Below are 27,971 nucleotides of genomic sequence, written 5' to 3' on the forward strand. Positions count from 1 at the left end.
AAATGTATATGTGGATATGTATCAGACTTTCACTGATACATATGTCAGTCTTTGGACTGGTACTGCTGTTATGGTTTGAATCTGAACAGTCCCACGAACTGTCATGTGTTGAAGGTATGGGTGCCAGCTGATGGGCTTTGTGTAATGACTAGATCATGAGCATATTATAGCACACTGAAATATCATCAATTGTTTTATTGATCTTGTAGAAGCTAATATTAATAAACGCACCTGTGGTTTCATACATTGATGGGTTCATCATATTATGACATTATTCATTTTAAGTCTGAACCTATCTTCTCCGCATGCTCATGGCACTGGGGAAATCCAGCACCATGTTATGTGATAGAAATCTAAATATTTTCATCTTCTTCTCAATCTTAATGGCAATCGGGTTAAAGTCTTCCCCCTTCGAGTGTGAGATTAATTACAACTTTTGCTTGTTTGTTTGTTTAGTTGGTTGCATTTTGATTTTGGAGTTTTGTTTTGTGTTTGTGTTTGTTTTGCTTGTGCTGATTTGCTGTGTTTAGCTGTGATTTGTTTCTGCTGGATGGCTTTTAACAGGTTGAAGATAGTGCCTTCTATTCATTGCATTGTGTTGGGTTTTTACCAAGAGAAGATAATAAACTTCTTTTTTCAAATTTGACACCTACTTAGATTTTAGCCAGTCACATGTAGTTCTTTCTTTCTTTTTTTTCTTTCTCCTTTTTCTGATCATAAGTATGAATAATTACATTGGCTGTTTTTGAGTTGTTAAGCCAATTCACAGTACATGGAATAAATTACATTTCTCCATAATGTCTATCATGTTTGTAAGTTCTTGAATGTAAAACTTAAATTGTGTTAAGAACTTTATATATATGTATATAGTATTGCCAGACACAGCCACACGTATGTCACATGCCCATCCAAGCATCACAAGTGCTCAGAAGAAATAGGAATGGAAACTGAGCAAGACAAACAAAACAACAGCTAATCTTCATATAGTTATATATGCTAAGAATGATTTTTTTTTAAATTTGGAAATAGTCATGTTTCCCACCAACCTGCAAATATTGGCCACTGCGTTTAGGATAAAACATGAATTAGCTGTTCTGTAATAGCAAAACTTGAATCAGTAAAACAGGAAACAATCCCTCACAGTCATGTTTGTGGCAGAATTTTTTTGTAGGACTGGTATTTTTTCCTAGATACTTGGTAGAAACAGACACTGAGGCCATATTGCCAAGAAGTTCCCATTATGGGGATATTTTTAACTCTCAATTCAATTTCCTTAATAGGTAAAGAACTTTCAACATTATTTTTTTTTCCTCTGGTGATATTGGGTACTTTGTGTTTTGTGAAAAAATAACAAAAGCTGTAACTAGGGTTTTAACACAAACAGGCTTTCTAAAATCAGACTTTTGTGGCCCTTTGCCTAAGTATAGAAAGAAAAGTAGATGAGATTTAAAGTCATGACACAAAATGAGAGATGGAAATACTTGTCCACTCCTTTGTGTGGGGGTTAGTTAGTTCCAAAATATTTTAACTGAAGTTTGAACTTTGCTTTTTGACATGTGATGATTTGTGTGTAAGGTGTATGTGAGGGGGGTGCTTTTAAAGTTAGTTCCCACTAACAACGCAGACTACTTGACTAGTTTCTATTTTCTGCAGATGAGAAGGGATTAGGGCTGTTTCTTCTAATTTTAGAAATCCAGGCATACGTGACAAGTTGGTTTGCCTTGCTCATGATGCAAGTAAAAATGAAACTTCACTTCTGAAGGAATTTCTGTCTTAAAATTACAGCCATAAAATGAAATAGAAATAGCGTCATGATCTTAGCAAATAATGGTTGAGGTCTTGTTCAGCTATGGACTAGGCTTTCTACTTTATATGATTTCCTTACTTTCATTGAAAATAGATTCTTGCTGGTGAGGGGGTGGTGGCTGCAGAGACTGATGCACCACCCAAGCACCATGCATGGTGAAGACCTAGACCATCTGCTCAGATGTAGTAGATAGGCAGCACAGTCTCCTTGTGGGTCTTATAATATGGGGAATAGGGGCTACTTCTGACATGGACTCTGGTACCCACTCTTTGGTCATTTCCTCACAGTGAGGCTGCAGCCTTACCAGGCTACAGAGGAAGAGGATACAGGCAGTCCAGATTAGACTTGATAGGCTGGAGTCAGATGATAGGGAAGAAGGGCTCCCTCTTTCTGAGGACTAGGGGAGGGAGTATGAGGGAGGGAGGGTGAGACTGGGAGGAAATGAGGATCTACTCCCTGTCTCTCATTAGGAAAAAAAAATCAGGCTTCTAAGAGATAACAACCAAATATGGTTAAATAAAATATAATAAGATGAAGCAAAAGTCATCACATGGAAGTTGCATGTGAAAACCCAACAAAAGAAAAAGAGTCCCAAGAACAGGAACAAGAATGAGAGGCCCACTTGTTTTCACAGTCAGGAATCCCATAAAATCACTAAGCTAATAGCTATCTCATATACACAGAAAGAGGACCTGGTGTAGACCCATGTAAGCCCTGATCTTGCTGCTTCAGTCTCTATGAGTTCATATGTGCATTTTTTAGTTGATTCAGAGAGTCTTAATTCTCATAGTATGCCCCAAGCCTTCTAAGACTCTTTCTGCCTCCTCTTCCATGGGGTTTCCTTAGCTCTGAGGGGAAGAATTTTATGGCAGCCTCCCTCTCTATCTGTGTAATGTCTGGTTGTGGGTCTCTGTATCTATTCCCATACTGCTGCTGGAGGAAGCCTTTCTGATGATGACTGAATAAGGCACTGAGATATGAGTATAGCAAAGCATCATTAGGAGTCTTTTTATTGATACTTTTTTAGACCAGCAATGTTTCATTTTACCCTAAATCTCTGGGCTATCTAGTCTCTGGTTCTTGGTTATGTAAGCAGTATCAGGTATGGATGCCTTCGGGTGAAGAGAGCTTTAATTCAAATCAGAAATTTGTTGGCTACTCCTGGAGATTCTGTGCCACCATTGCTCTAACTTATTTTGCAAAGTTAGATTGTAGGTCAAAGGTTTCGCTGCTGGGTCGGTGCTTACATTTCCCATTTGTTAGCCTCCAGAGTACCTTCCTGCATCAGAGCCACTAAAATGAAGGGTAGAGGCTCCATGTAAGCACCAGTTTAACTTCTTTATGTCCATTGTGTTCTATGGGTATTGTCCTCCCTGATGGGGTCCTGCTGTCACTTTGTCAAGAGCAGCTTTTTGTCTTAGCAACAGCCTTACTAGTTTGTGGGTTTCCATGGGACCCACTTGGTCAACGATTCAATTGAATGCAACCCAGTCCTGCCACTGAAAGCCTTTCCTGGAAACAAGAAATGGCCAGTTAGGTCTCCATATCCTCCATTACTAGGAATCCACTAGGGTTGCCTTCATACTTTCCAGGAAGTTTCTACTGCACTAAGTTTCTATGCCAAGTCCCAAATGACCGTCACCCGCCATCCTAGTCATCTCTCCCCACACTATGTCCCTCCAGTACATCTCACCCCAACACCTGATCTCCCCATGCCTGTCTCCATCTTCTTCCACTTCACCTGTAAAATCTATTCTATTATCCCCTTCCAATGAGATCCATGTGTCCCCCTAGACCCTTCCTCTTTACCTAACCTCACTGGGTCTATAAATTGTAGCTTAGTTATCATTTACTTAATGACCAATATCCACTTGTAAATGAATACATAACATATTTATCTTTCTGTGTCTGAGTTATTTCATTCAGGTTGATCTTTTTTCTAGTTCCATTTGCCTGAAAATTTCATTATCTCATTTTTTTAAACAACTGACTAATACTCTGTTGTATAAGTGGACCACATTTTCTTTATTCATTCTTCTGTTGAGGCACATTTAGGTTGTTCCCAGTTTCCAGTTTCTTTATTATGAATAGAGCTACAATAAACATAGTTGAGCAAGTGTCCTTGTGATAGGGTAAAGTGTCCTTTGGGCATTTGCTCAAGAGTGGAATAGCTGGGTCTTGAGGTAGATAGATTTCCAATTTTCTGAGAAACCGCCAGATTGATTTCCAAAGTGGTGGTACAAACTTGCACTCCACCAGCAGTGGAGGAGTGTTCCCCTTACTCCATGTCATCACCAGCATGAGCTATCACTTGTTTTTTATCTTAGCTGTCCTAACAGTTATAACATGGAATCTCAGCAATATTTTGATTTGCATTTTTCTGATGACTAAGAATGTTGAACATTTCCTTAAGTGTTTCTTGGCCATTAGAGATTCCTTATTTGAGAATTCTCTGTTTAGATTCTATACTCCATTTTAATTGTATTTTTGATGTCTAGTTTCTTCAGTTCTTTACATATTTTTGGATATTAGTACTCTACTGGATGTGGGGTTAGTAAGAATCTTTTTTTTCCATTCTGTAAGCCGCCACTTTTTCTGATTAAAAGTGTTCTTTGCCTTACAGAAATTTTTCAGTTTCATGAGGTCTTACTTATTAATTGTTAATCTTAGTGCTTCTAGTATCAGAGTTCTACTCTTAAAATCGTCTCCAGTATCAATGCATTCAAAAATAGTCCCCACGTTCTCTTTCATCTGGTTCAATGTATCTGGTTTTATGTTAAAGTCTTTGAGCCACTTGAACTTCAATTTTATGCAGGGTATAAGTGTGGATCTATTTATTCTACACACAACCACCCAGCTTGACCAGCATCATTTGCTGAAGATGTTTTCTTCTTCCCAGTGTATATTTTTGGCTTCTTTATAAAAAAAATCAGATATCCATACATGTTTGGCTTTATATGTGGAGCTTCAATTCAATTCCATTGGTCCACCAGTCAGTTTTTTAATGCTAATACCATGTAGGGTTTAATCTATTGTTCTGTAATACAACTGGAAATCAAAAATAGTGAGACTTCCAGCAGTTCTATTATTTTCCAGAATTGTTTTAGATATCCCATTTGTGTGATTTTTTTTAAAACTATGTTTTATCCCGCCAAATTCATGAGAGATGTATTTGGTTTTCATCACCATCATCATCATTAACATGATATATCAATTATACAAATTTGTCACTTAGACAATATACTTTTATTACATTCGCCTCTCCTTCACTGTAATATCTTCCCTTTGACTTTCATGTCTTTAAAAGAATCTGGATTCTTTGTATGAGAAAAAAAAAACATCTCTTTTTTTTTATTTCGAGGTTTGACTTCTTTTGTCTAATATGTTGACCTCAAGTTTCATTTTCCTGTACTGATACAATTTCATTCTTCTGTGGCTGGTAATTCTCCATTCTGTATATATGTCACATTTCCTTTATCCATTTACCTTTGAGAGCATTTATACTGGTTCCATAACCTACTGTTGTGAATAATGGCATATTATTTGAAGGTGTGCTGCTGTCTCTATTGTGACTTACCTATGCCAGCTTCCTTTCCTTTAGGTCTATACACTCAAGGCTGTTATATGGTAGTCCTATCCTACCTTTTTGGAAGTCCCATATTGATTTCTGTAATGACTGAAGTACTTTAAATCACTACCAGCAGTTTATAAGGGTGAGGGATGGATTTCCCATGAGCCATTCTGTTTCTCTGAACCAGAGTCCCTTTTCAATATCATCTTTCCCAATCTCTGAGCAAGCTCAAACTCACTGAGCTTTCTCCACACTTACAGGACCCACAAATTATCTCATCCTGAGCTCAGTTTCTTCACGGAAATAGCCTAGTTTGTCTCCCTGCTACTACAGTTGGGCCTCCTGTCTGTCTCAACTAGACATTCATTAGATTCCTTTCTCCTGATACAAAAGGCAGAAATTACAGTGTCCATGGTCATTTGGTCTCAATAGCAGAGAAAACAATCTGTTCTGGAATCCCAGTCTTCCCTGCTCCTGTAGGATATTTTTCAACTGCTGGAGAGATAGCCAAGTCTTTTGTCCTAACATAAGCTGCCATCTAGAAATATTAAAGGATTTTGTTTTCAACTCAAAGCCACCAGTTTTCCTAAGGGCATCATATAATAAATGAGCAGTATCGCTCTGGGACAAGCCACTGAAGCACATGAAATTTACCATGTAAATAAAGTCCAGCCGTAGCAAGATAAGCTCACAGGGTGTAGAAGAGCGCGCACAGCCATTCCACACATTGCCCAGCTGAGGAAACACCTCAGCCTAACCACCTGAAATAATTGTGTATGTTTTTACTTGGAAAATACTCAGCACAGTTTCTCTGAAGGAGTTGAAAAGGTAGGCTATTAGTGAGGGTGATGGATTTTTCAATTAAACATTGAAAGATGTTGAGAAAGAAGTGAGGGACATTTAAGAATGTGTGAACTGTAATAGATGAGTTATATCTCAGTAAAGCTGTTATAATATAAGACTATTACTTAAAAAAATTAAAAGGTGAAAGAAAACATGACTGAGATTTCCCACGCAGTGGATTGGATATGAAAAGTATTCTTGGAAAATTTAAAGCTGGTCAATAGGCATTTTATCTGTTACATTTCTGTTGCAATGATAAAACAACGTAACTCAGGTAATTTATAGAAGGAAGGATTTCTTTTAGCTTATAGTTAAGAGAGAGAGTCCATAGTGGTGCAGGAAGCATGGTGGCAGGCAGGTGGACCAGGAAGCTGAGAGAGCACGTCTTTAATCACAAAGGTAAAGCAAAGAGCAAACTAGAAGTGGGACAAGGATATACACATTCCAATCCCATGCCCAGCAATGTACTTCCTCCAGCAAGGAAACCCCTCCTAAATCTTCCCAAACAGCACCACCAACTTAGAACTAAGTATTTAAATACATAAACCTATGGGGGACATTTCTCAATCGAACCACCAGAGAGCCCTATAACCAGAACAAAGGAGGTCAAAGATGGGCCAGTGATAGTAAGTCAAACTTGTAGAGTGAGAGAGGCCTTCAAACTTTGGTTTCAGACTTTGAAGGAAATGAGTATTCATTGAATGAATGCTTTTGAGAAAAGAAAAAGACGAGATCACACTTAAGTTTTAGAAAGATTTGTTTGCCTTCTTCACCCTTTCTTCTTTATGATAATTAGCTCCTTTATCAGGATTATAGTTCCTTGGGGGGACCGGGATTTTGTTGTTGTTGTTGCTGCTGTTGTTTTGTTTTGTTTTAGTGATTTACTTTCATTTTATGTGCATTGGTACTTTGCCCGCCTGTATGTCTGGGTGAGAGTGTTGGATCTTAGACTTACGGACAGCTGTGAGGTACCATGTAGGTGCTGGGAACTGAACTCCAGTCCTCTAGAAAAACAGTCAGTGCTCTTAACTACTGAGCCGTCTCTGCAGCACTAGGAAGTGTTTTTTAAATAAGTATGGATTTTTTCCTGTAATGTCTGATATAGCCCCCTTATATTCAGAAAATGTACTGTACTTTAAAAGTTTGTCATCAAAACAGTGAAGTGATCTTGGTGTGAGGAAAGCTTGGTTCTACCTTGCTTGGCCTCTAGTTGCATCCTTCTTATTTAAATATCTCCTAGGTTCATTTCCTCTCCTAAGCCAATCTCTATATAGCCCTTGCTCTCTCTGGCAGCCTCTCACAGGGAAATGTCTGTAGCTGTCTCCTAGTTAGTCTTTTCTCCTCCTCCCTACTAGCCACACTACTTCCAGAAACATTTTTTCTTTTACAAAAGCTCAATCTGACCCTGTTACTCTCTGATCAAAATTAGTAAGCTCCTCCCTCTCATGTGGTAAGCATAAGATGTTCTTTGCCAGGCAGACACGCAGGTGCATGCCTGTAATCTTAGCACTTGGGAGGCAGAGGCAGGCAGATCTCTGTGAGTTTGAGGACATCCTGGCTATATACAGAGAAACCCTGTCTCAAAAAAAAAAAAGTGATCTTTGCTTAGCCTCTCGCCTTTTTTCTTTCAGTCACTCTAATCTCTTACTTTACTGTGTGATGTGTTCTCTGTCACCAAGAGCACAACATGTAACATTCTCTTTCCTGGAATGGGTTTTGCCTTGCCTCATCCGTTGACCCAGCTGCCACTCCCTCACTCTTCATAGCACACTCTCTAAAGTAAAAGCTCTCCTGTCCCACAAAGGAGGTGTTGCCATATCCTTCAGAGAGTATTATTTACTTTTCCAGTGTTGAGTGTTAGCTCCTGAGCTCAGCCACTAGGTCTACTTTATTCAACAGTACACACCTCCCATATTTGACCAAGTCCCCTGGAGGAGGAGACCTGGTGGCACTCAGAGGAAGGACAGCAGGTTACCAAGAAGAGACTCGATACCCTATGAGCATATACAGGGGGAGGAAATCCCCCTCAGTCACAGTCATAGGGGAGGGGAGTAAGGGGAAAATGGGAGGGAGGGAGGAATGGGAGGATAGAAGGGATGGGATAACCATTGAGATGTAAAATGAATGAATGAATTATATATATTTAAAAAAACAGTACGCACCTAAGTTCCAGTCAATGGCTGAAACAAAGTAGGGACTCAATAAGTAGGTTTTTATTTGTGGTGCAGTGTGTGTGAGGGCGTGTGTGTGTGTGTGTGTGTGTGTGTGTGTGTGTGTGTGTGTGTGTGTGTGTGCGCGTGTGCATTTTTTGAAACAGTTCCGAGATCGGCTTGTCTACACCTTCCCTAAGATTGCTGGCATGTGCTACCCTGCATAACTCTGCATGTTGGTGCTGAGGTTCAAATTTAGGCCCTCATACTAGGACAGGAAACAGTTTCTTGACTGAGCTATCTCCCTGGCTCACCAGCAAACATTTTTAATGAAGGAATTATGCTGATATCTTCATGCCTTATTATTTTAAACATTCATAGCATCTTAATTTTCTTCCCATTACTCTTTGCACAATTCTTATACTTTAAGAGTTTATGCAAGTTTATTCCATAAGAGAATATAAACCCTAGGACGGCAGAGACTATATTTATTGCTTTCTTTATGTAGTCTACAAATAATAAAACCAGATCTTATAAGTACACAGGAAATATAGTTATACAAATTTAGTCACAGGTGGGTAATAAAAAACATTACTCCAAATAAAGCATAGAACACATTCTTGCATTTTAGAAAGTTTCCTAATCCTACCAATTGGCTCCATCCTCCATCCCCAGGAGTAGCCTCTATTCTGATTTATATGAACTTTTTTACACTTCATCTATTCGAGAGATTCCTCTAAGGAGAATCTTTTGTTTCTACTTCTTTTAACATAACCATGAGACTTAACTTTGTGGCTCTATGAATCAATACTTTATTTCTTTTACTGACACATACTATATCATTTTACAAAATACATCCTAATATCTTTATACACATGCTAATGAGTACTTAGACTATCTCCAAATGAAGAAAACAGGTATGAACATCCATGTGAAAGTCATATTCAATTATTCATATCATATTCCCAGAGTCTACCACAGACACTGAGACACAGCAAGCACTCAATGAGCAATTGTTTTTTGGGTATAAATTACTGAATTTAACCCTTATGATAATAGTCATAACTTTACGTTTCTCCTCTTACCTCTCATAATACATTAGAACAGTGGCTGTCAGCCTTCCTAATGCTGTGACCCTTTAATGTGCTTCCTCATGTTATGGTGACCCCCAACCATAAAATTATTTTTATTGCTACTCCATAACTGTAATTTTACTACTCTTATTAATCATAACGTAAATATCTGATATGCAGATGGTTGCCTTAGGGTTGCAACCCACAGACTGAGAAACTATATTAGAACACAAATAATTTTTTTCCTTTTTTATTAATTTATTCTTGTTACATCTCAATGGTTATCCCATCCCTTGTATCCTCCCATTCTTCCCTCCCCCCCATTTTCCCCTTATTCCCCTCCCCTATGACTGTGACTGAAGGGGATTACCTCCCCCTGTATATGCTCATAGGGTATCAAGTCTCTTCTTGGTAACCTGCTGCCCTTCCTCTGAGTGCCACCAGGTCTCCCCGTCCAGTAATTTTTTATAAATCTCATTGTGAAAGAAACATGTGCCCTCTCTTAATTTTCCCAAATGAATGTTGCAGAATTTATACTTTAACATTCCTACTGAATGTTACATTTGACGTGTACCACATCTGGACTTGACACACAAATGTCTGGATACTACTTGTATGGTCTCCAGATAAAATATAGGACGGCTAGTTACATTTCAATTTTTAAATAATGAGAAGTCTTTAGTGTAATTACATCCTTATCACTACATGTAATATACAATTTGGGGACATGCACGGTACTAAGATGTTCCTGGCATACTATATTTTTATTTGCTAAGTCTAGCTACTCTAATTACCTGCAAACTGTGGGACTTTTGCCTCATCTGGTGTCTTCCAATGTTAACACATGAGTATCCCTCAGTCATGACCAATAATTAGGCTTGGGAAAATATTGTCTTTTGTAAATTCTCAGGAATATTAGCAGAGATTAAAAAACCATCTGTTTAAAAAAATATATATATAGGCAACATTTAGATTGTGTGTTAAGCACTTGCTAGGCAAATTTAAGTTCTAGCAAAGCAAGGCTACATCCCTGGGGGTCCTACTTCATTCTAGATATGTAAATCTTTTTCTACACTTGCCAGAATACTCACTCTCTCCCACTCCCTGACCCTGTCTATGTTTGTGTATGATATGAATACACTTGAGCAGATGTTAGAGGGAAGTGCCTTTGAAAACTGCTCAGCAGTGTCTGATCAGCTCCTTCTTTAAGATAAAATGTGGGTGACAAGTCCTTCTGGTAGGAAGCCAGCTCTCACAGCTTGCTTCCTTCTTTTCTCAGACTTTCATTCATAAAATCATGGAGACCTTTTCTTCAAAGGGAAATGCACATTAAGCCTGGGACAGAACTCAGTGTGCTTTGACATGTGCATTTGTTTTTATTTCATTGAGCAGATTTTGCTTTAGAACTGTTCAAAGACATATTGGACTTCTCTGTATTATTAGAACAATGTTGAGAAACTGTAGGATGCTGTTAAAGGGGATCTGATTTGGAGTAAATGGTCTGAGATTTGGAAAGCAAGCTTGGGATTGAAACCTTGTGACCCCAGACAGATGTCAGCTTAACTCCTCCAAACCTCAGCTGTCTCCTCTGTGAAATATGATAGTAACAGTACATGCCCCGCAGTGTAGGAAGGACATTTCTATGAGATAAAAGACATGAATTATTTAGCATGGTGTGTTGCAGATGCTCATGCTAGCAGTGCTGCTGGATGCTACCATCTCTGAAATGCCTACGTTTTTGGTGTTACTTTTTTAATCTAGAAAATGGTCACAAATTGACATTCTTTTGTTCCAAAAGTAGTTACACAAGTCATATGAAGGTTTTCTAAGAAATGCAATAATGGTAAGGTGATGATAATGCAAAGAAACCAATGTAATATTGTTGATAACTACATAAAGAGTCATATCTATCAATATCCCTTGTTTTCCCTGGCTGCTCATTTTCAGACTAATCTTGGAGCTAGTGGTAATAAATCCGAGAAGAAAAAGAGAGACTATGACAAAAATACCTGGTTTCTTAGCCCAACTCTGGTATTTGCCTTTCTTTGTTGAGGAAGTCATATAACAGCCCAGCCTGAATTTCTTAGCCTTTAAAAAAACTGGTCATTGAATGAGCTGTTTTCTTCCTATTTTTTATTTAATTAATTTATTCAGATCACAACTCAATTGTTATCCCATCACTGGTATTCTCCTGTTCCTCCCTCCAAAAAAGGCTCACAAAAGGTGGGCTTTTTTAAATTAAAAATTATTATTTTTATGTTCCAACCACAGTTTCACCTCCTCTCCTCACAATCCCCTCCATCTTCCCTCTGTCCTCCCTCACCCTCACTCCTGTTCATTCCTCCTCTGTTTCTATTCAAAAAAGGAAAGGCCTCTCATGGATGTCAATCAAATATGGCATATTAAGTTGCAGATAGATTAAGCACCCCTCCCCATTAAGCCTGGAAAAGGTAAGCCAGTAGGACGAAAGGGTCTCTAAAGCAGGCAAAATAGTCAGACAGCCCCTGCTCTGACTGTTATGAGTCCCACAAAAACACCAAGCTACACAACTATAACAAGTATGCAAAGGGCCTAGGTCAGATCCCGGTAGGCTCTCTGACAGTCCGTTTAGTCTCTGTGAGCCCCTATGAGCCCAGGTAAGTTGATTCTATGGGTTTTCTTGTGGTGTTTTGATCCCTCAGGTTTGTACAATCCTTCCTTCCCCTCTTCTTCAGGATTCCCCAGCTGTGGGTCTCTGCATTTGCTCCTATCAGTTGCTGGATAAAGCCTCTCTGATGACAACTTTGGTAGTCACCAATCTACGAGTATATCAAAATATCGCTAGGCATCATTTTTTTTGCTAGTCGTGTTTGGTTCTATCCTATGTCTCTGGGCTATCCAGCCTCTGGGTTCTGTCCCTTCAGGCAATGTCATGGGTGGGCTCCCTCTCATGGCCTTGGTCTCAAGCTGGACCAGTCACTTGTTAGTCACTCCCAAAAATATCTGTGCCACATTTACCCCAACATAACTGATAGGTAGAACAAATTATAGGTTGATGATTATGTGGCTGGATTGGTGTCCCAATCCCTCCACTGGAAGTCTTGCCTGGTTATAAGAGATGGACAATTCAGGCTCAAAATCCCCCATTGCTAGGAGTCTTAGCTAAGGTTACCATCATAGATTCCTGGGAGTTTCCATTGCCCTGGGTTTCTACCTCATTCTGGAAATGACCTCCCCCCATGCAAGTTGTCTCTCCCAGTACTCTCTCTCCATCCTCCCCTGACCTGATCCCTTCTGTTCCCACACCCACCCCATAAAACCATAACTATGGTGCTGTCCTATTTCCCGTTCCTGAAGATATTCATGCATTCCCCTATAGAGCTCTCCTTATTACCTAGTTTCTCTGGATCTATGGATTATAGCATGGTTATCTTTTACAGCTAATATCCACTTAGAAGTAAATACGTACAATGTTCATCTTTCTGTGTCTGGGTTACCTACTCAGGGTGATTTTTTTTCTAGTTCCATTTGCCTGTGAATTTCTTTTTTTCTTTTTTTCTTTTTTTGCCTGTGAATTTCATGATGCCTTGTTTTTCATGGCTGAGTAGTATTCCACTATGTAAATATACCACATTTTCTTTATCAGTTCTTTGGCTGAGGGACATCGGGGTTGTTTCCAGTTTCTGGCTGTTACAAGTAAAGCTGCTATGAACATAGCTGAGCAAGTATCCTTGTGTGTTGGAGCATATTTTCGGTGTATACCAGGAGTGGTATAGGGTCTGGACTAGCGTGATTTCCAATTTTCTGACAAACCTCCAGATTGATTTCCAAAGTAGCTGTACAACTTGTACATTACTGATACCACCAGCAAGGGAGGAGTGTTCCCCTTGCTCCACATCTTCACTAACATGTGTAATCACTTGTGCTTAGCCATTCTGAAAGATGTAAAATGCAATCTCAGAGTCATCTTGATTTGCATTTCCCTGATGGCTAAAACTGTGGACTTTTCTTTAAATTCTTCTTGGCCATTTGAGATGTTGAGAATTCTCTGTTTAGTTCTGTACTTCAGTTTTCAATTGGATTGTTTGGTTTGTTGATGTCTAGTTTCTTGAATTCATTATATATTTTGGATACTAGCCCTCTGGCAGATGTGGGGTTGGTGGAGATCTTTTCCCATTCTGTAGGCTGCCATTTTGTCCTATTGATTTTTTCCTTTACCTTACAGAAACTTTTCAGTTTCATGCGGTTTCAATTATTAATTCTTGATCTTAGAGCCTATGCTATTGGTGTTCTGTTCAGGAAGTTGTCTCCTCTGCCAATGAGTTCAAGGCTCTCCCTACTTTTTCTTCTAACAGATTTAGTGTGTCTGGTTTTATTTTTGAGATCTTTAATCCACTGGAACCTATGTTTTAGGTAGGATAGTAAATATGAATGTAGTCACACCCTTCTATATGCTGACATCCAGTTAGACCAACACCATTTGTTGAAGATGGTTTCTTTTTCCCATTGTATAATTTTGGCTTGTTTGTCAAAAATGAAGTGTTCCTAGGTGTATAGATTTATGTCTAGGTCTTCTATTTTATTCCATTGATCCACCTGTCTGCTTTTATACCAAATCCCATGTGTTTTTTAAATTATGATTGTTCTGTAGCACAGACTGAAATCAGGGATGGTGATGCCCCTGGAATTTCTTTTATTGTGCAGGACACTATCATATGATTTCCAAATAGCAATGCTTTGACTTCTTCCCTCCTGGTTTTTATCCCCTTGACCTTCTTTAGTTGTCTTATTGCTGTGGCTAAAGCTTTAAGTATGATATTGAATAGATATGGAAAGAGTGGACAGTCTTGTCTTGTTCCTGATTTTAATGACATTGCTTTAATTTCATTTGATTGTGCCTACAGGCTTGCCGTATATTGCCTTTGTTATCTTTAGGTATGTTCGTTGTATCCTTATCTCTCTAAGACTTTGGGAGGGGCGAGTTGTAGGGGAGTTTGAAGCTGGCCTTAAGTTTGTGTGCTAGGATTACAGGCCTGCACTACCACACGCTGCTCTCCAAGACTTTTATCATGATAGGGTGTTTGATTTTTGTCCAAGGCTTTTTCAGCATGTAATGAGATGAGCATGCATTTTTTCTTTCATTTTGTTTACACTCCTTGCCACTATAGAATGAAGCCTACTTGATAATTGTGAAAGATCTTTTTTATGTGTTCTTGGATTTGGTTTGCTTCTATTTTTTTAATAATTTAAAGTTTGATTTTTAAATTGTATTATTTAGTTTTTAATTCACTTTAAATCCCTATGATCTATTTTTCATATTTTTGAATCAATGATCATGAGGAAAAACGGTTTGTCATTTTTTTCTTTGTTGAGACTTTGTGTGGTTTGAGTATCATAGACTGACCTCATAAGATCAATTTGTCAATGTTTCTTTCTTCTTTTTTTTTTTAAGATTTATTTATTTATTACATATACAGTATTTTGCGTGCACGCCAGAAGAGGGCACCAGATCTCATTATAGATGGCTGTGAGCTACCATGTGGTTGCTGGGAATTGAACTCAGGTCCTCTGGAAGAACAGACAGTGCTCCTAACCTCTGAGCCATCTTTCCACCCTGTCTTTCTTCTTTTTTTATTCTGTGGAATAATGTGAAAAGTATTGGTATTAGGCCTTCTTTGAAAGTCTGGTAGAATTCTGCACTACAACTGTCTGGTCTGGGCTTTTTCTTGTTGTTGGGAGAGTTTTAATGACTGCTTCTCTTTCCTTAAGAGGAGTTATAGACCTATTAAATTGTCTGTCTGATCTGGTTTATTTAACTTTAGTGAGTGATATCTATCAAGAAATTTGTGCTTATAGATTTTTCAATTTTTATGGAGTACAGGTTTTTGAAATAAAACCTAATGATTCTTTAGATTTCCTAGGTGTCTGCTGCTAGGTTCCCTTTTCATTTCTGATTTTGTTAATTTGGATACCATCTCTCTTCCTTTTAGTTAGTTTTGCTAAGGATTTGTCTATCTTATTGATTTTCTCAAAAGAACCAGCTCTTGGTTTCATTGATTCTCTCTATTGTTTCCAATTTCTTGACTTCAGCCCTCAGTTTGACTATTTCCTGTCATCTACTCTTCTTGGGTGTGTTTGCTTCTTTTTGTTCTAGAGTTTTCCGGTGTGGTGTTAAGTTGCTAGTATGAGATCTCTTCAAGTTCTTTATGAAGTAACTTAGTGCTATGAACTTTCCTTTTTTGCACTACTTGCATTGTGTCTCATAAGTTTGGATATAGTGTGCCTTCATTTTCATTGAACTCTAGAAATTCTTTATTTTCTCTCTGACCCAGTCAGTGGTCATTGAGTAGAGAGTTGTTCAGTTTCTGAGAGTTTGTAGTCTTTTTGTTGTTTCTGTTGTTGTTGAAATTCAGCTTTAATCTATGGTGGTCTGATAAGGTAAAGGGAGTTATTTCACTTTTCTTGTATCTGTTGAGACTTGCTTTGTGACCAAGTATATGTTCAATTGTGGAGAAGGTTCAGTGAAGTTTTGTGTTTGGGCAAAATACTCTGTAGATATCTGTTAGGTGCATTTGATTCGTGGCATCTATTAGTTCTATTATATCTGTGCTACTAAGAGTCTCTGCCAGAGTCCCCTTCATATCCCCTTAGGAGCCTACCTTTCTATGATTTTGTTGAAAATGTGCCCTGGGCCTTAGACCTGGAACTTTTCTCCTCCTATTTCTATGATTTTTAGGTTTAGTGTTTTCACAGTGTCAAAAAATTCCTGGATATTTTGTGTCAGGAACATTTTAGATTTAGCATTTTCTTTGCTGTATCAACTTCTTCTACTGTATCTTCTACACTTGAAATTCTTTCTTCCACCTCTGCATTCTGTTGATAATGCATGTATGAGTATTTTTTTGTTTACCTAGATTTTCCATCTCCAAGATTCCCTCAGTTTGTGTGTGTGTGTGTGTGTGTGTGTGTGTGTGTGTGTGTGTGTGTGTGTGGTTTTTTTACTTATTCTATTTCCATTTTCAGGTCTTCAGTACTCTTATTCATTTCCTTCACCTGTTTGTTTATGTTTTCCTAGATTTCTTTAAGGGATTTGCTTATTTCTGCTGTAAGGGCCTCTATCATCTTTATAAGATTGTATTTAAAATCATTTTTGTGACTCAGTTGTGTTGGAATAACCAGGGCTTGTTGTAGTAGGAAATCTGGGTCATATCACACTGTCCTGGCCTCTAGTCAATCCCAATATTTGACTTACCAGTGTCATAGCCAGTGTCTCCAATTCAGCAGGAACACATGTTTGTGATGATTCAATATACAGCTGCTCACCTCAACCTGTGTCATTATACTTTCCATTATAGCTATGGATGTGTTTTAAATATCAAAATACCTATTGCTTCATTTGAAATGGCATTTTTTTCTTCTCAATATAATTGGGGCATAATATATGGTTTTCAAATCATCGATTATGTCCTTCCTTTTTGCCCTGAGCATTAAACCTACTGCCTTGCATATGCTAGAGTAGCACTCTACCATTAAGCTACATTTCTACCCATTTTTTTTACTTTTTTATTTTGAGACACAATCTCACTAAGTTTCTCAGACTATCCTTGACTTTGTGATCTTCCATCCTCAGCCACCCAAGTTGTTGGCATTATAGTCCTGCACCACTGGATCAGGCTGTTGCATTCTTATTATAACTTATTCCAATCACTTTCTTTTGGGGACTAAAAACGAAAGTAATAAATACTTGTAGAGAAATGATATGCTGATGGCCTGGTAGAGCTGTAGGACAACACTGCAATAGACTATCTCTGAAGGTCTTCATAGCCTTGATTTCTGTAGGTATATGTAGAGGGTTGGATTTTCAGAGGAAGCTGAGAGTACTCAAAGGTAAAAATGACTACTGAGAAACCCAAGACTTGACTGGCCCCATCCAAGTCACGATAGAGCATAGGCTTCCTTTGGGCCTTTACTCTGCACATGCCACTGTGAGTGAGTACTCCTGAGGATATTGCCAAGGCTGGCATTACAGGAGATTGCTTTATGACTAATGGGACTTCTCTGGTGACTTGCCTCAGTGACAGAGAACAATGATGCCTCCCTGCCTATCAGAATTCCTAGAAAAACTTAGTTTCTGTCTCTTATATTTTTACTCAGCTCCTGTCATTGGCATTTTACTCTCCTGTCTTATCAAGCCTCATGACTTCTATAGTTTAAATATGGAAGTTCTTACTGATTTTTATGGGAGACCAAACAGATGCCGTATGGAACTGTAACATGGCTCCAAAAGAAACCTGTTGAGTACTCTCAGTTGAGGGATATAGCTTTCCCCCTTTACAGAATGCATTATTTTCTCTTCCTACTAATTAGAAACATTCTCTGAAGAGTGGTTTAGAATGCAGGAATGTATGGCCAAGCAAATACAAAATAACCATAATACCAAGAAAAAGGGTGTTCAGTGTGAAACAATATGACAAAGGTGAAATTTAAAAGCAGTATGGAAACCTATCACATTCTCTACAGGATTACAAAGAAAGGTAATAAAAATTTGTAATATAAATGAGTTGCTCTCTTGGTTTTACTTTTATTTTCTTCCTGGGCTCCACTAGTTCCAAGCCACCTCCACTCAGAGCATCTCTTGATCTTATTCTTATGAAAAACTTGCCTGTGTGTATACTGTAAAATGGAGGACAAACTGGAAAGTGTACAGTACCACTTAGCATGTCAAAGGCATAGAAGTGAGATAAAATAGCTCCTATCTGGAAGGTGTTTGGAATCTAAAATAGCAATATTTTGTCATAGCTCTGCCATCACTACCTTATTCTGGAGGTGTTGTGATAATAAAGTATTGTGGGAATGTCTAAAGAGATAAGAGACCATCTGAAAAATTCACAGTGCTCTCTGAGAATTAGGAAAAGGCACACATTACACAGAGAGAGGGGAGAATGTTTAAGTATGAGGCCATCTCATAAATATGCCTTTCTTGTTGAGGGAAAATTGCCATTATTAAACAAAAAAGTTGAATGATGCCAAATCCACCCTAGAGATAAAGTTTGTGTTTCCGATATTAGTTAGAATTTATGTTTAGCTTTTTTCAAAGGCGAGTAAGGTCAGAATAGCAGTTTTCCTCCATCTGGAGTCCTTGGTTGTGGCTCTGGTAGAAAGAGGACTTAGAAAACACTAAGGCCTACATGTTAAAGTCAAGTCTTTAAGGTTAGTCTTGATTCATGTCATGGTTTTATTAATGTAGTCATCAATCATTACTTGAGGGTCATCTATTGCTTTAGGCATTGAGGTTATAGTGTTAGTCCAAGACAGATGATGTCCTTAATGAAAGAGAGTTTGTGTTCTCGTTGGGAAAGATGATTTCTGATGCTGAAAAGGTAACAAAGGAAGTAACTATGGACTACCTCAAGGTGAATTCTCTGGAGTGGCCTAAAAACCATCAAATCAAGACATAGCTTATAGAAAGAAGCCAGAAAAAAAAAAGAAAAACCATCTGAGGAAGAACATTCCAAGAAGTGATGCTGTTCCTGTGGCAAATCAAGTCATTAAAATTTTTATTTTAAATTAATTCTCTGGTAGAATATTATTTTTTCAAAATGAAAGCAAATTTGCATACTAATGAGACAGATATACTCATTTGTTTTTACACAAAGAATTAAGTCTTAGTTGAATATTTGATAATGCAGGACATACAACACCTTTAATATTTTTTACTGTGTTGATCAATATTATTAATTTATAACAGTCAATGCTGAGAACACTACACTGTGTAAATAAACAGCAGGCACATATTTAGGGTCAATTTAGAGATTGTTGGAGATCATGCCTTAATGCCAAGTCAAAATTTGTTTAATGATTATAAACCCTAAGTTAACAACTTGAACAAGAAATTTTAAAACTCAAACATTCTAACATAATAAAATCCTAAGACATACTAATCTGATACATGCTGAAGAATGATGGCAGGAAACCAGAGAAAGTCTTTATTTTCTGTAACTAAGTCATGACATGTCTACACAAGCAGGAAACTTTCCATGTCCTGTAAAAACACTGCAGTTCATAATGTACACAGTTGTAAGTTGATGCAGCAGTGTCTCTGGCACTGTCCATTAGCACTGTGTAATGTGGCAATATGCACAGAGCACAATACTCATGCTGTGTGTTCAAAGCCAAGGCTGCAGTGAAGACACTGATGTAACACAGGACAGTGCAGCCAGAAACACCTTAGACTCATCTATGTTTGATTTTAAATTAGCTGTTGGTGGTTACATGTTCAGAAACATGTATTGTTGCAAAAACTTTGTGACAACTTATATTCTCAGCCACATGACCCCAACTAAGAGCACAGCGTACAGTTTGAAAAACTGTGATTCTTGTTGGTGGGGAAGTTCAAGATCAGGAAACTGTATGATATATGTGGTCTGAGGGAAAGTACTGAGCAAAACTTGAAGAAAGAACCAAAACACCAGTGGAAACATTTGTTTGTTTGTTTGTTTGTTTGTTTGTTTGAGACAGGGTTTCTCTGTGTATGGCCTTGGCTGTCCTGGAACTGACTTTGTAGACCAAGCTGGCCTTGAACTCACAGCGATCTGCCTGACTCTGCCTCCCTGAGTGCTGGGATTACAGGTGTGGGCCAACATGCCCAGCTGGGGAAACCGTTTCATAGCAACCCATTTGTTAGTCACTAATCTAGTCCATTGGAACTCACCCTAGTCTACGTGCTGAGATTTTTAAATAGAATGAATGACTGCACATGTTCTTAAAGATGAATGACCTAGGGAAAGACTGAGGCGAGTTTTACCAGTGTGCTCATATATCAGGTTGTTTGAGGGTCTAATGAACTTCAGCTAGTCATCGCTCTTATCAGCATCATCAACGTCATCATCAAGCAGGGTAAAGAGGGAAAGGAAGTTAAATAGTTCCAAGAATAGTGTGTGATGCCACCTGAGCAATTTGAATCTGACTTATGAGGTTCTGGAGTACCACTATAAGTTTGAATGGTGTGCTGAAAATGAATTCTAAGGAGATGGAAGCAGGGTTCAAGGTCACTATTTTCATCGGCCACTATATTTCTAGCAAGTTCTTCTAGGCAGTCAGCCTACAACTGCTGCTTTGCCACTAAGTACAAATCCATAAACCTCTGGACCCCTTCTTCCATCAGCCCTATATAACACACATTGTCTTGGATTCTGTGACTGGAGTTTCTATTTATGAGTTAGTGTGTATACCAGCATTTCTCAACCAGATACAAAAATGACTATTTGATGAAGTATAGACTTTCCCTAAAAGGATGCTAGCATAAGATGAGTCTTCTTTTCAAATAACGACATCATTGGATGAAGTAATTAGTCTGTTACTTGGTTAAGAGGAATGTGACTAAAGGCTAGGTTCACTGGGGTAATGATTTTCTCTGGTTCACATGCTCTACTAATGCTTTCTCTATTTTTCAATAGGGACAGAAGAAGTCCTATGCAAAGCCATGTTGGGGCCAAGATTGCAGTGGAGGCTGTACATGCTCTCTTGAGAAGGGAGTGAGGGTAAGTTGCTTATTGCACTGTTGAAAGGCAAATAGTCACAGGGGATATTATCTGTTTTAACTGTTTCCTTTCAAATTAAATACTGTTGAATTTACTCTTATGACCTTATAGCACAAGCAAAGTTCAGAGAGCAAGCTGGAAGGCACTTTGCTCACTACTAAAAGCAGAAAGAGACTGGCCGACTCTCTGAGGGACCATCACTGACTTAATGCCAAGGTTCCGCGACAGTGTCATTGGAGTGTCTCCAAAAGCTAGTTAGACTGTGCAGAACCCGATTATGATAATGTTTGTAGATATATGGAGAATTTCATTGCTCATTTATATCCACTTAGTTCCTCTCTGCTACTCTAGGGAACAGGTGATCCAGCTTTTATATACAGATTGGGATGCAACTTGTCCCAGATCACTGGCTTATTTGGGATAGAATCCAGAGTATGGGGAAGCTGTAAGGTCCAGAGGCAACTATAAAAATGGTTTGCACATATTCTATTAAAATAAAGCATATGTTTTAAAGCACATCTTACACATCCATAAAAAACTGCCATGTGAATTGCAATAAACGCTGCATATGTACACTTAGCCATCATGTGATTTTTCACCAAATAAGCCTGTCTTAAGGATAAAATAGAAAATGTATTCAAGGACACTCACTCCACTAAAATTATGGGTAGATTTTCCTCAGAGTGTATGGCTGCTGTGTAAAATTCAAATAGTCTAACTTCTAGAATGATGTTATGTGTGCATTCTCATCAGATTCAAATAAGCCCAAAATCTTATACTGTCAAAAGAAGGCAGTAGCACAAATAGGTCAACCAAACCTTCAAAAATATAGCCAAACAGGGAACACGGTGACCGTTCTGCCTTCTCTTTCATTATCTTCCATTTGCAGTAACGTGAAATGTCAAACTATGCCAGAATCTAAAGGAAAAGAATAAAAAGCCATCTCTTCATTTGAAAAGATCAAGCCCATTATACATTAAAGACATGAATTTAGAGAATCATAAGCTATCAGAAAAGGAAGGCATTGTAGAGAGCTCTTCATCTTAGCCACTGATTGTACAGAGGAAACAGATTCAGAAGGACACTGACTTCCTGGGGTCACATAGCAATTTGATGGCAGATTCTTGGGTATTACGTGGGCCTTTTGATTTCTTACCCATTTGCTTCCCTCACTCATCCACTCTTGCCTTCTAAGGAAGCTATGTTTATTGTAGCCACCAAGGCCAATGCATTCTCTTAAAAGGATTCTTACTACATTGATTTATTTTGGTCATGCATGCAGACGTCGGTGGATAACAACTGGGAGTTGGTTGTCTCTTTGTACCATTTGGATCCCAGGGACGGAACTCAGGTTGTCAGTTTTGGCAGAAAACACCTTTAGCTGCTGAGCCATCTCAGGGGCCTCAATTCACTTGTAATCAATGTGCCAAAAGTTCAGAGAGAACAAAGACTCCCTCGGTGTCCTCTTAGTACCCACTACTACTGTTCTGTGACTTTTCTATATATAATCAGTATTGCGTACACATCTATATATTCACTCACTCTTCATTTTTTAAAACAATTTTATTTCTCAAATAAAATTTAAATGTGTTGTGGAGACGGTTGTTTGTTTTCAGGGTTTTGGGTTTTTTCTTTTTGTTTTTGGTGGGTTTTTTGTTTTTGTTTTTGTTTGTTTGTTTTTTCATTGTTAGTTTTCAGGAATGGCCCCACTCTGGATGTGTGTGTGTGTGTGTGTGTGTGTGTGTGTGTGTGTGTGTGTGTCTGTGTGTTATAACATTAATGGCTTTTCTTATATCTCTAATTGAATGAATGTCCCTTTTGTGCGTCATTTTGGGTTGTTCTGTATTTTTGCCCCTTCAAAAAAGCAGTGCTATATTGGACATATTTAAATGGATTTCCTGTGATGATAGCTACATAAACACTAAAAATAAGAATCATTAGGGATCCTTTTTAACTTTCAAAACTACCAGGACAATTATCCCACAGAGTATCTTCAAATTCATCCTTATTCACTTTGTATGTGAGCGTTCATGTTTTGCTAGGTAATTGTCAGTTTTGCTAATATGAGTGAAACTTTCCTTATCCACTGACAGCCTGTGAATCTCAACACATGTCCAAATATTTCCTGAAAGTTTGTCTGTCTTCTGTGAATTTCCTGCACATATCCTCTAACTGCTATTTGAAGTGACGATTCTCATTGTTGCAAAGAAATGTTAACTAAAAATGACCCCTGTGGAAGCAGATAAGATGTGGAGTTTGGCACAAAGGAGTAGTTCCTGGTGGATTGTGGTGGGTGGAAGTGGGGAGTGTAACTCAACAGCCAGGGAACTGAGAGGCCCTAGACTGCTTATTACACTGGGATCGTTTAATAGTGACCATCTGAAATGAAGCTGGCTGGTCCTGCACCAGGCGCAACATGTCTATGGCTACCTCCCTGGTTAACCCCGGGCTGAGGTTTGATTTTTCAAAATGAAGTCAGGAGCCCTCATTTGAGTTCTAAACATCTGGAGCCAAGTCTGGCTTTTCCTTTGCAGACATGTGTGGTTGGATGGGTAGGGATAGAGGAAAATGACCTATCACTGTGCATGGCCCCTTCCCAGCAGTTAGAAGACATAGTCTCCACAGTTAAATGGGTTCTTAATGTTTGTGATCACTGAGATACCTGAGACTATTTTATCAGGCTTATTGAAATGCACCAACCTGCATTTTATGAGTCAAGAGCAAGAATGTTGTTTTTTGTTTTGTTTTGCTTTGGCTTGGTTTGGTTTTGGTTTTTCAAGACATAGTTTCCCTGTGTAGCCATGGCTATCAAGGACTCGCTTTGTAGACCACACTAGCCTCGAACTCAGTGATCTGCCTGACTCTGCCTCCCAAGGGCTGAGATTACAGGCATGAGCCACCATGCCTGGTAAGAATGTTATATTTTTACAAACAGGTAAGTCCCACACTCTTGAGACAAGCTGTGAACATAAGTGCTTAAAGCCACAAAACTACTGCATCCTGTTTTGTCACCGTCCCAGTGCTCCTAAGTTCCCAGGGCCAAGCAGAGTTGTTTAATCTGGCCTCAGCACTATTAACCATGCAGGACAACCTCTTGCTCCGCTTTTTGTGCAGATGTCAGAAAGATTTGAGACTGTTTTCCTTAGCTGAGCAGACGGGCCCCATTTGGATTTCAAGCTGTTCTTCTCCAGCTGGGAGGGGAGCGGAAGATTGGATCACTCCTGAGCAAGGCTGCAGCCCCTGGCAGGCGCCTCCCGCCTTGAAGAGACATCAGCTACATAACTTGCTGAGGCAGTGTGTACTTTTCCTTTGCCAAAGGCCTCTTGAACTGACTGGGACATTTCCACAACACCTAGCATGCCTACAAATAGCAACCCAGCCCTTTATGGCCACAGCTACAGCAAACTGACATCTCCAAATTATGCCATGCCTGGTTAAAAGCTCTAGCCAAATGTCGGGGAACAGCATTGCACTTACTAAAGTCTTGCTGTGTTTTTTTCTTAAGAACTGTACTACAGGAGTTGCTTAAATCTTGTTACTGAAACCTTAGCCTACCATAAAAAGTGACAAATTTTAAAAGATGGTATATATCTCCCAGTGTTAAATAAAAGCTGTTCCCTTTGAAACAAAGCTAGATATTTAAGTTTACATTTAATATTTGAGTTTCAATTTTCTTTCTTGGGAATACATTTTGCTATCTCGAAGAACCGTTTTCTAAAAATATGCTCTCTTGGTTTTATTTTTATTTTGTTTTCCTGTCATTTGACTAAGCAAAACGTTTAAGACTGACGTATCCATCCGTTTCATCTAACCTTTACAGGATTTGAAAACTGACTCTGCATTATTGACTGTTATTGCCAGTTAGTGTCTGTTTGTCTGAAATTGAGGATGGGATTACATTGGCTGCTGTTGTCATCATCATTGTCATTGTTGTTGTTAATATTATTTCAGAGTTGCACTTGTTCTCACAGCCTTCTAGTGTTTATGTACAACATTGTAATGTCCTCACTATCTAAAGGATCCTTAACATAATTAAATAATGTTGGACTATGATCTGGTGCTTTATATTTGTTAATTGCTTGTACCCCTAAGATTCTTACTGTAGACTGTCACATACCCCAAGTATTGCTGTTTATTTTCTTTTTTCTGTTTTAAGTTTTTTTTTATTTATTATAATTTTTTCAGATTATATCCCAATAGTTATCCTCTCACTCACATATTCCCATTCTCACTCTCCCTCCTTCTTCAACCCTATACCCCTCTCCCAGACCTCTGATGGGGGGACCCCTCCACCCCCACCATCTGACCATAGCCTATCAGGTTTCATCAGGATAGCCTGCTTACCTTTCCTCTGTGTGCCCTCAAGGCTGCCCCACCAAGGGGAAGTGATCAAATCTCAAGCACCAGAGCTCACATCAGAGGCAATGCCCAACCTCCGACCTACCACTCCCAACCCCAACTTGGAGAATGAGCTGTCCATCAGTTACATATGAACATGGGGTCTAGGTTCTTGACATGCATTATCCTTGGTTGGTACATCAGTTTGTACAGGTCCCCTGGGTCCAGATCCATGAGCCTCGATAGTCTCCTTGTGGAGCTTTTGAAAACTCCGCTCCCCATCCTTCCATGCTCCCCACACATCCATAGGACTCTCAGCTCTCCACCCAGAGTCCAGCTGTGAGTCTCAGCATCTGTCCAAATCCCCTGCTGGGTGGACTCTCTCAGAGGACGTTTATGTTGGGCTAATGTCCACTTGTAAGTGAGACTATACCATGTGTGTCTTTCTGGCCTGGGACACCTCATACATGATGATCTTTTTTTAATTTTTTATTAATTTATTGTTACATCTCAATGGTTATCCCATCCTTTGTATCCTCCCATTCCTCCCTCCCTCCCATTTTCCCCTTATTCCCCTCCCCTATGACTGTGACTGAGGGGGACCTCCTCCCCCTCTATATGCTGATGACCTTTTCTTGTTCCATCCATTTGCATGCAAATAACTAACTAGCATCCCATTGTGTGAATGTACCATAGTTTCTTTATCTATTCTTCAGTTGAGGGACATCTAGGTTGTTTCCAGATTCTGGCTATTACAAATAAGGCTGATATGAACATAGTTGGGCAAATGTCCTTGTATTGTAGAGCATCTTTCAGGTGTATGCCCAGGAGTGGTATAGTTGGGACTTGAGGTAGAACTAAAACCAAATTTTATGAAAGTGCCAGATTGATTTCCAAAGTGATTGTACAAGTCTGACTTCCCACCAGCAATGTAGGAGTGTTCCCCTTTCTCCACATCCTTGCCAGCATGTGCTATCACTTGAGTTTTTGATCTTAGCCATTCTGATAGGTGTAAGATGGAATCTGAGTCGTTTTAATTTGCATTTCCCTGATGACTAGGAATGTTGAGCATTTAAGTATTTATCAGCCATTGATTGATCCATACTTATCACCCTACACAAAAAAGTCCAAGTGGACTAAAGACCTCAATATAAATCAAGACACACTAAATCTGTTAGAAGAAAAAGTGGGGAAGAGCCTTGAGTGCATTTGCACAGGAGACAACTTCCTGAACAGAACACCAACAGCTCAGGTTCTAAGATCGAAAATTAATAAATGGGACCTCATGAAACTGAAAAGCTTCTGTAAGGCAAAGAACACTGTCAACAGAATAAAATTTCAGCCTACAGACTGGGAAAAGAACATCACCAGCACTTCATCCAACAGAAGGATAATTTCCAAAATATATAAAGCACTCAAGAAATTAAATACCACCAATCAAATTATCCAATTAAAAAAATGAGTACAGAGCGAACCAGGTATTGCTGTTTAACCTTGCTTCCCTGTTTTATTAATAAAGAAAATCAATACCTGGGCAGAACCAGAAGAAAGTAGGCATGGTGAAGGTCCAGGGCCTTGGGGAGAGAAGGATCTTGGAGGAAGAAGAACAGGCACTGGAGAAGGAAGCAGAACCACTAGGATGGGTTAGGGGAGAGAACACATGGCCCAATCAGCATGGATGGGGGAGATGGAAAACATTAGCAGAGAACACATGGCCCAATCAGCATGGATGGAGGAAATGGAAAACATTAGCCAAGTACTTATGGATTATGGATGAGAGGTAGCCCAGATAAAAATTATTAGAACAGAACTTGTGGCACATGGGTTTGTTAGGTAAAGGAGAGATAAACCTGTTTTTATTATGATTCCAAGTGTGGGATCAGAATGGTCTTGTGAGAACAGGTGAGGTTAATCCACTAGAAGACAAACCACCTCGTGTGCTAGCTTGATTGCTGCCAGCTGAAAAGATCCCATGAACAAACTCTGGGAGGAGATATATAAATGAGCCCAAAATTGGAGGTGAGGCCTTTTGGAAACTTGGGACAGTTTTAGCTGTTCACAGCTCCACTTCGAGACACAGCTCGAGGGAAGGCTTCGGGGCTCCAGGCTCCTGCTGAGGTTCTGAGTTATGGTTATTCCAGGTTCCAGCAGAAGAAATCCTGCTGATTATGCCAGGAGAATCATTCCTCAGAGCTGATATCCTTAAGGTTTTGTTATTCTTTAATCCTCTTTTCCTATTGTTTCAGTTAGTCAGGTTATAAGTCAGTTAATAAGTTCATAATAAAATATATGAGCCTACAGGTAGGTAAAATATAGTTTGAGGGATTAATATCTATCTGCCCTGCCCCAGGGAAACCAAAGTTATTTTAAAATGCAACAGGTGTCTGAGTCTTTTATTGACTGATAGCAGGTTAGAAAATACCGCCATAATAACTATAGCCTAATATAAATATTTATTAGGCCATACTTTTAAATTAACAACACAGCAGGATGATAATGAAACAACAGGGAATACAGTAGGTTAAAAGCAGTAGTATGAGGAGTATGTAGGGATACAGAAGGAGGGAGGAAAGATGTACACAGCAATTGGCTAATTCACAAGAAAATGGAGAGGCATCTTAGTAGCCATGGTGCAAGTCAGCTAATACATGGAATATCAGCTGTTCACAG

The 27,971-nt window shown here is 38.9% G+C and overlaps 1 protein-coding gene across 3 annotated transcripts in view; it reads left to right on the plus strand.

Moving 5' to 3' along the window:
* Positions 1–27,971, plus strand: part of COL4A6 (collagen type IV alpha 6 chain) — a 294,528-nt gene that overhangs the window by 119,892 nt on the left and 146,665 nt on the right. For all 3 annotated transcript variants that reach the window (XM_084790553.1, XM_084790554.1, XM_084790555.1), the window contains one exon: positions 20,880–20,963. In XM_084790553.1, coding sequence (XP_084646679.1) covers positions 20,880–20,963 — 84 coding nt within the window. The remainder of the gene's footprint in view (positions 1–20,879; positions 20,964–27,971) is intronic.

The sequence above is a fragment of the Acomys minous genome (assembly GCF_964271855.1).
Source record: "Acomys minous genome assembly, chromosome: 7".
NCBI lineage: Eukaryota > Metazoa > Chordata > Mammalia > Rodentia > Muridae > Acomys > Acomys minous.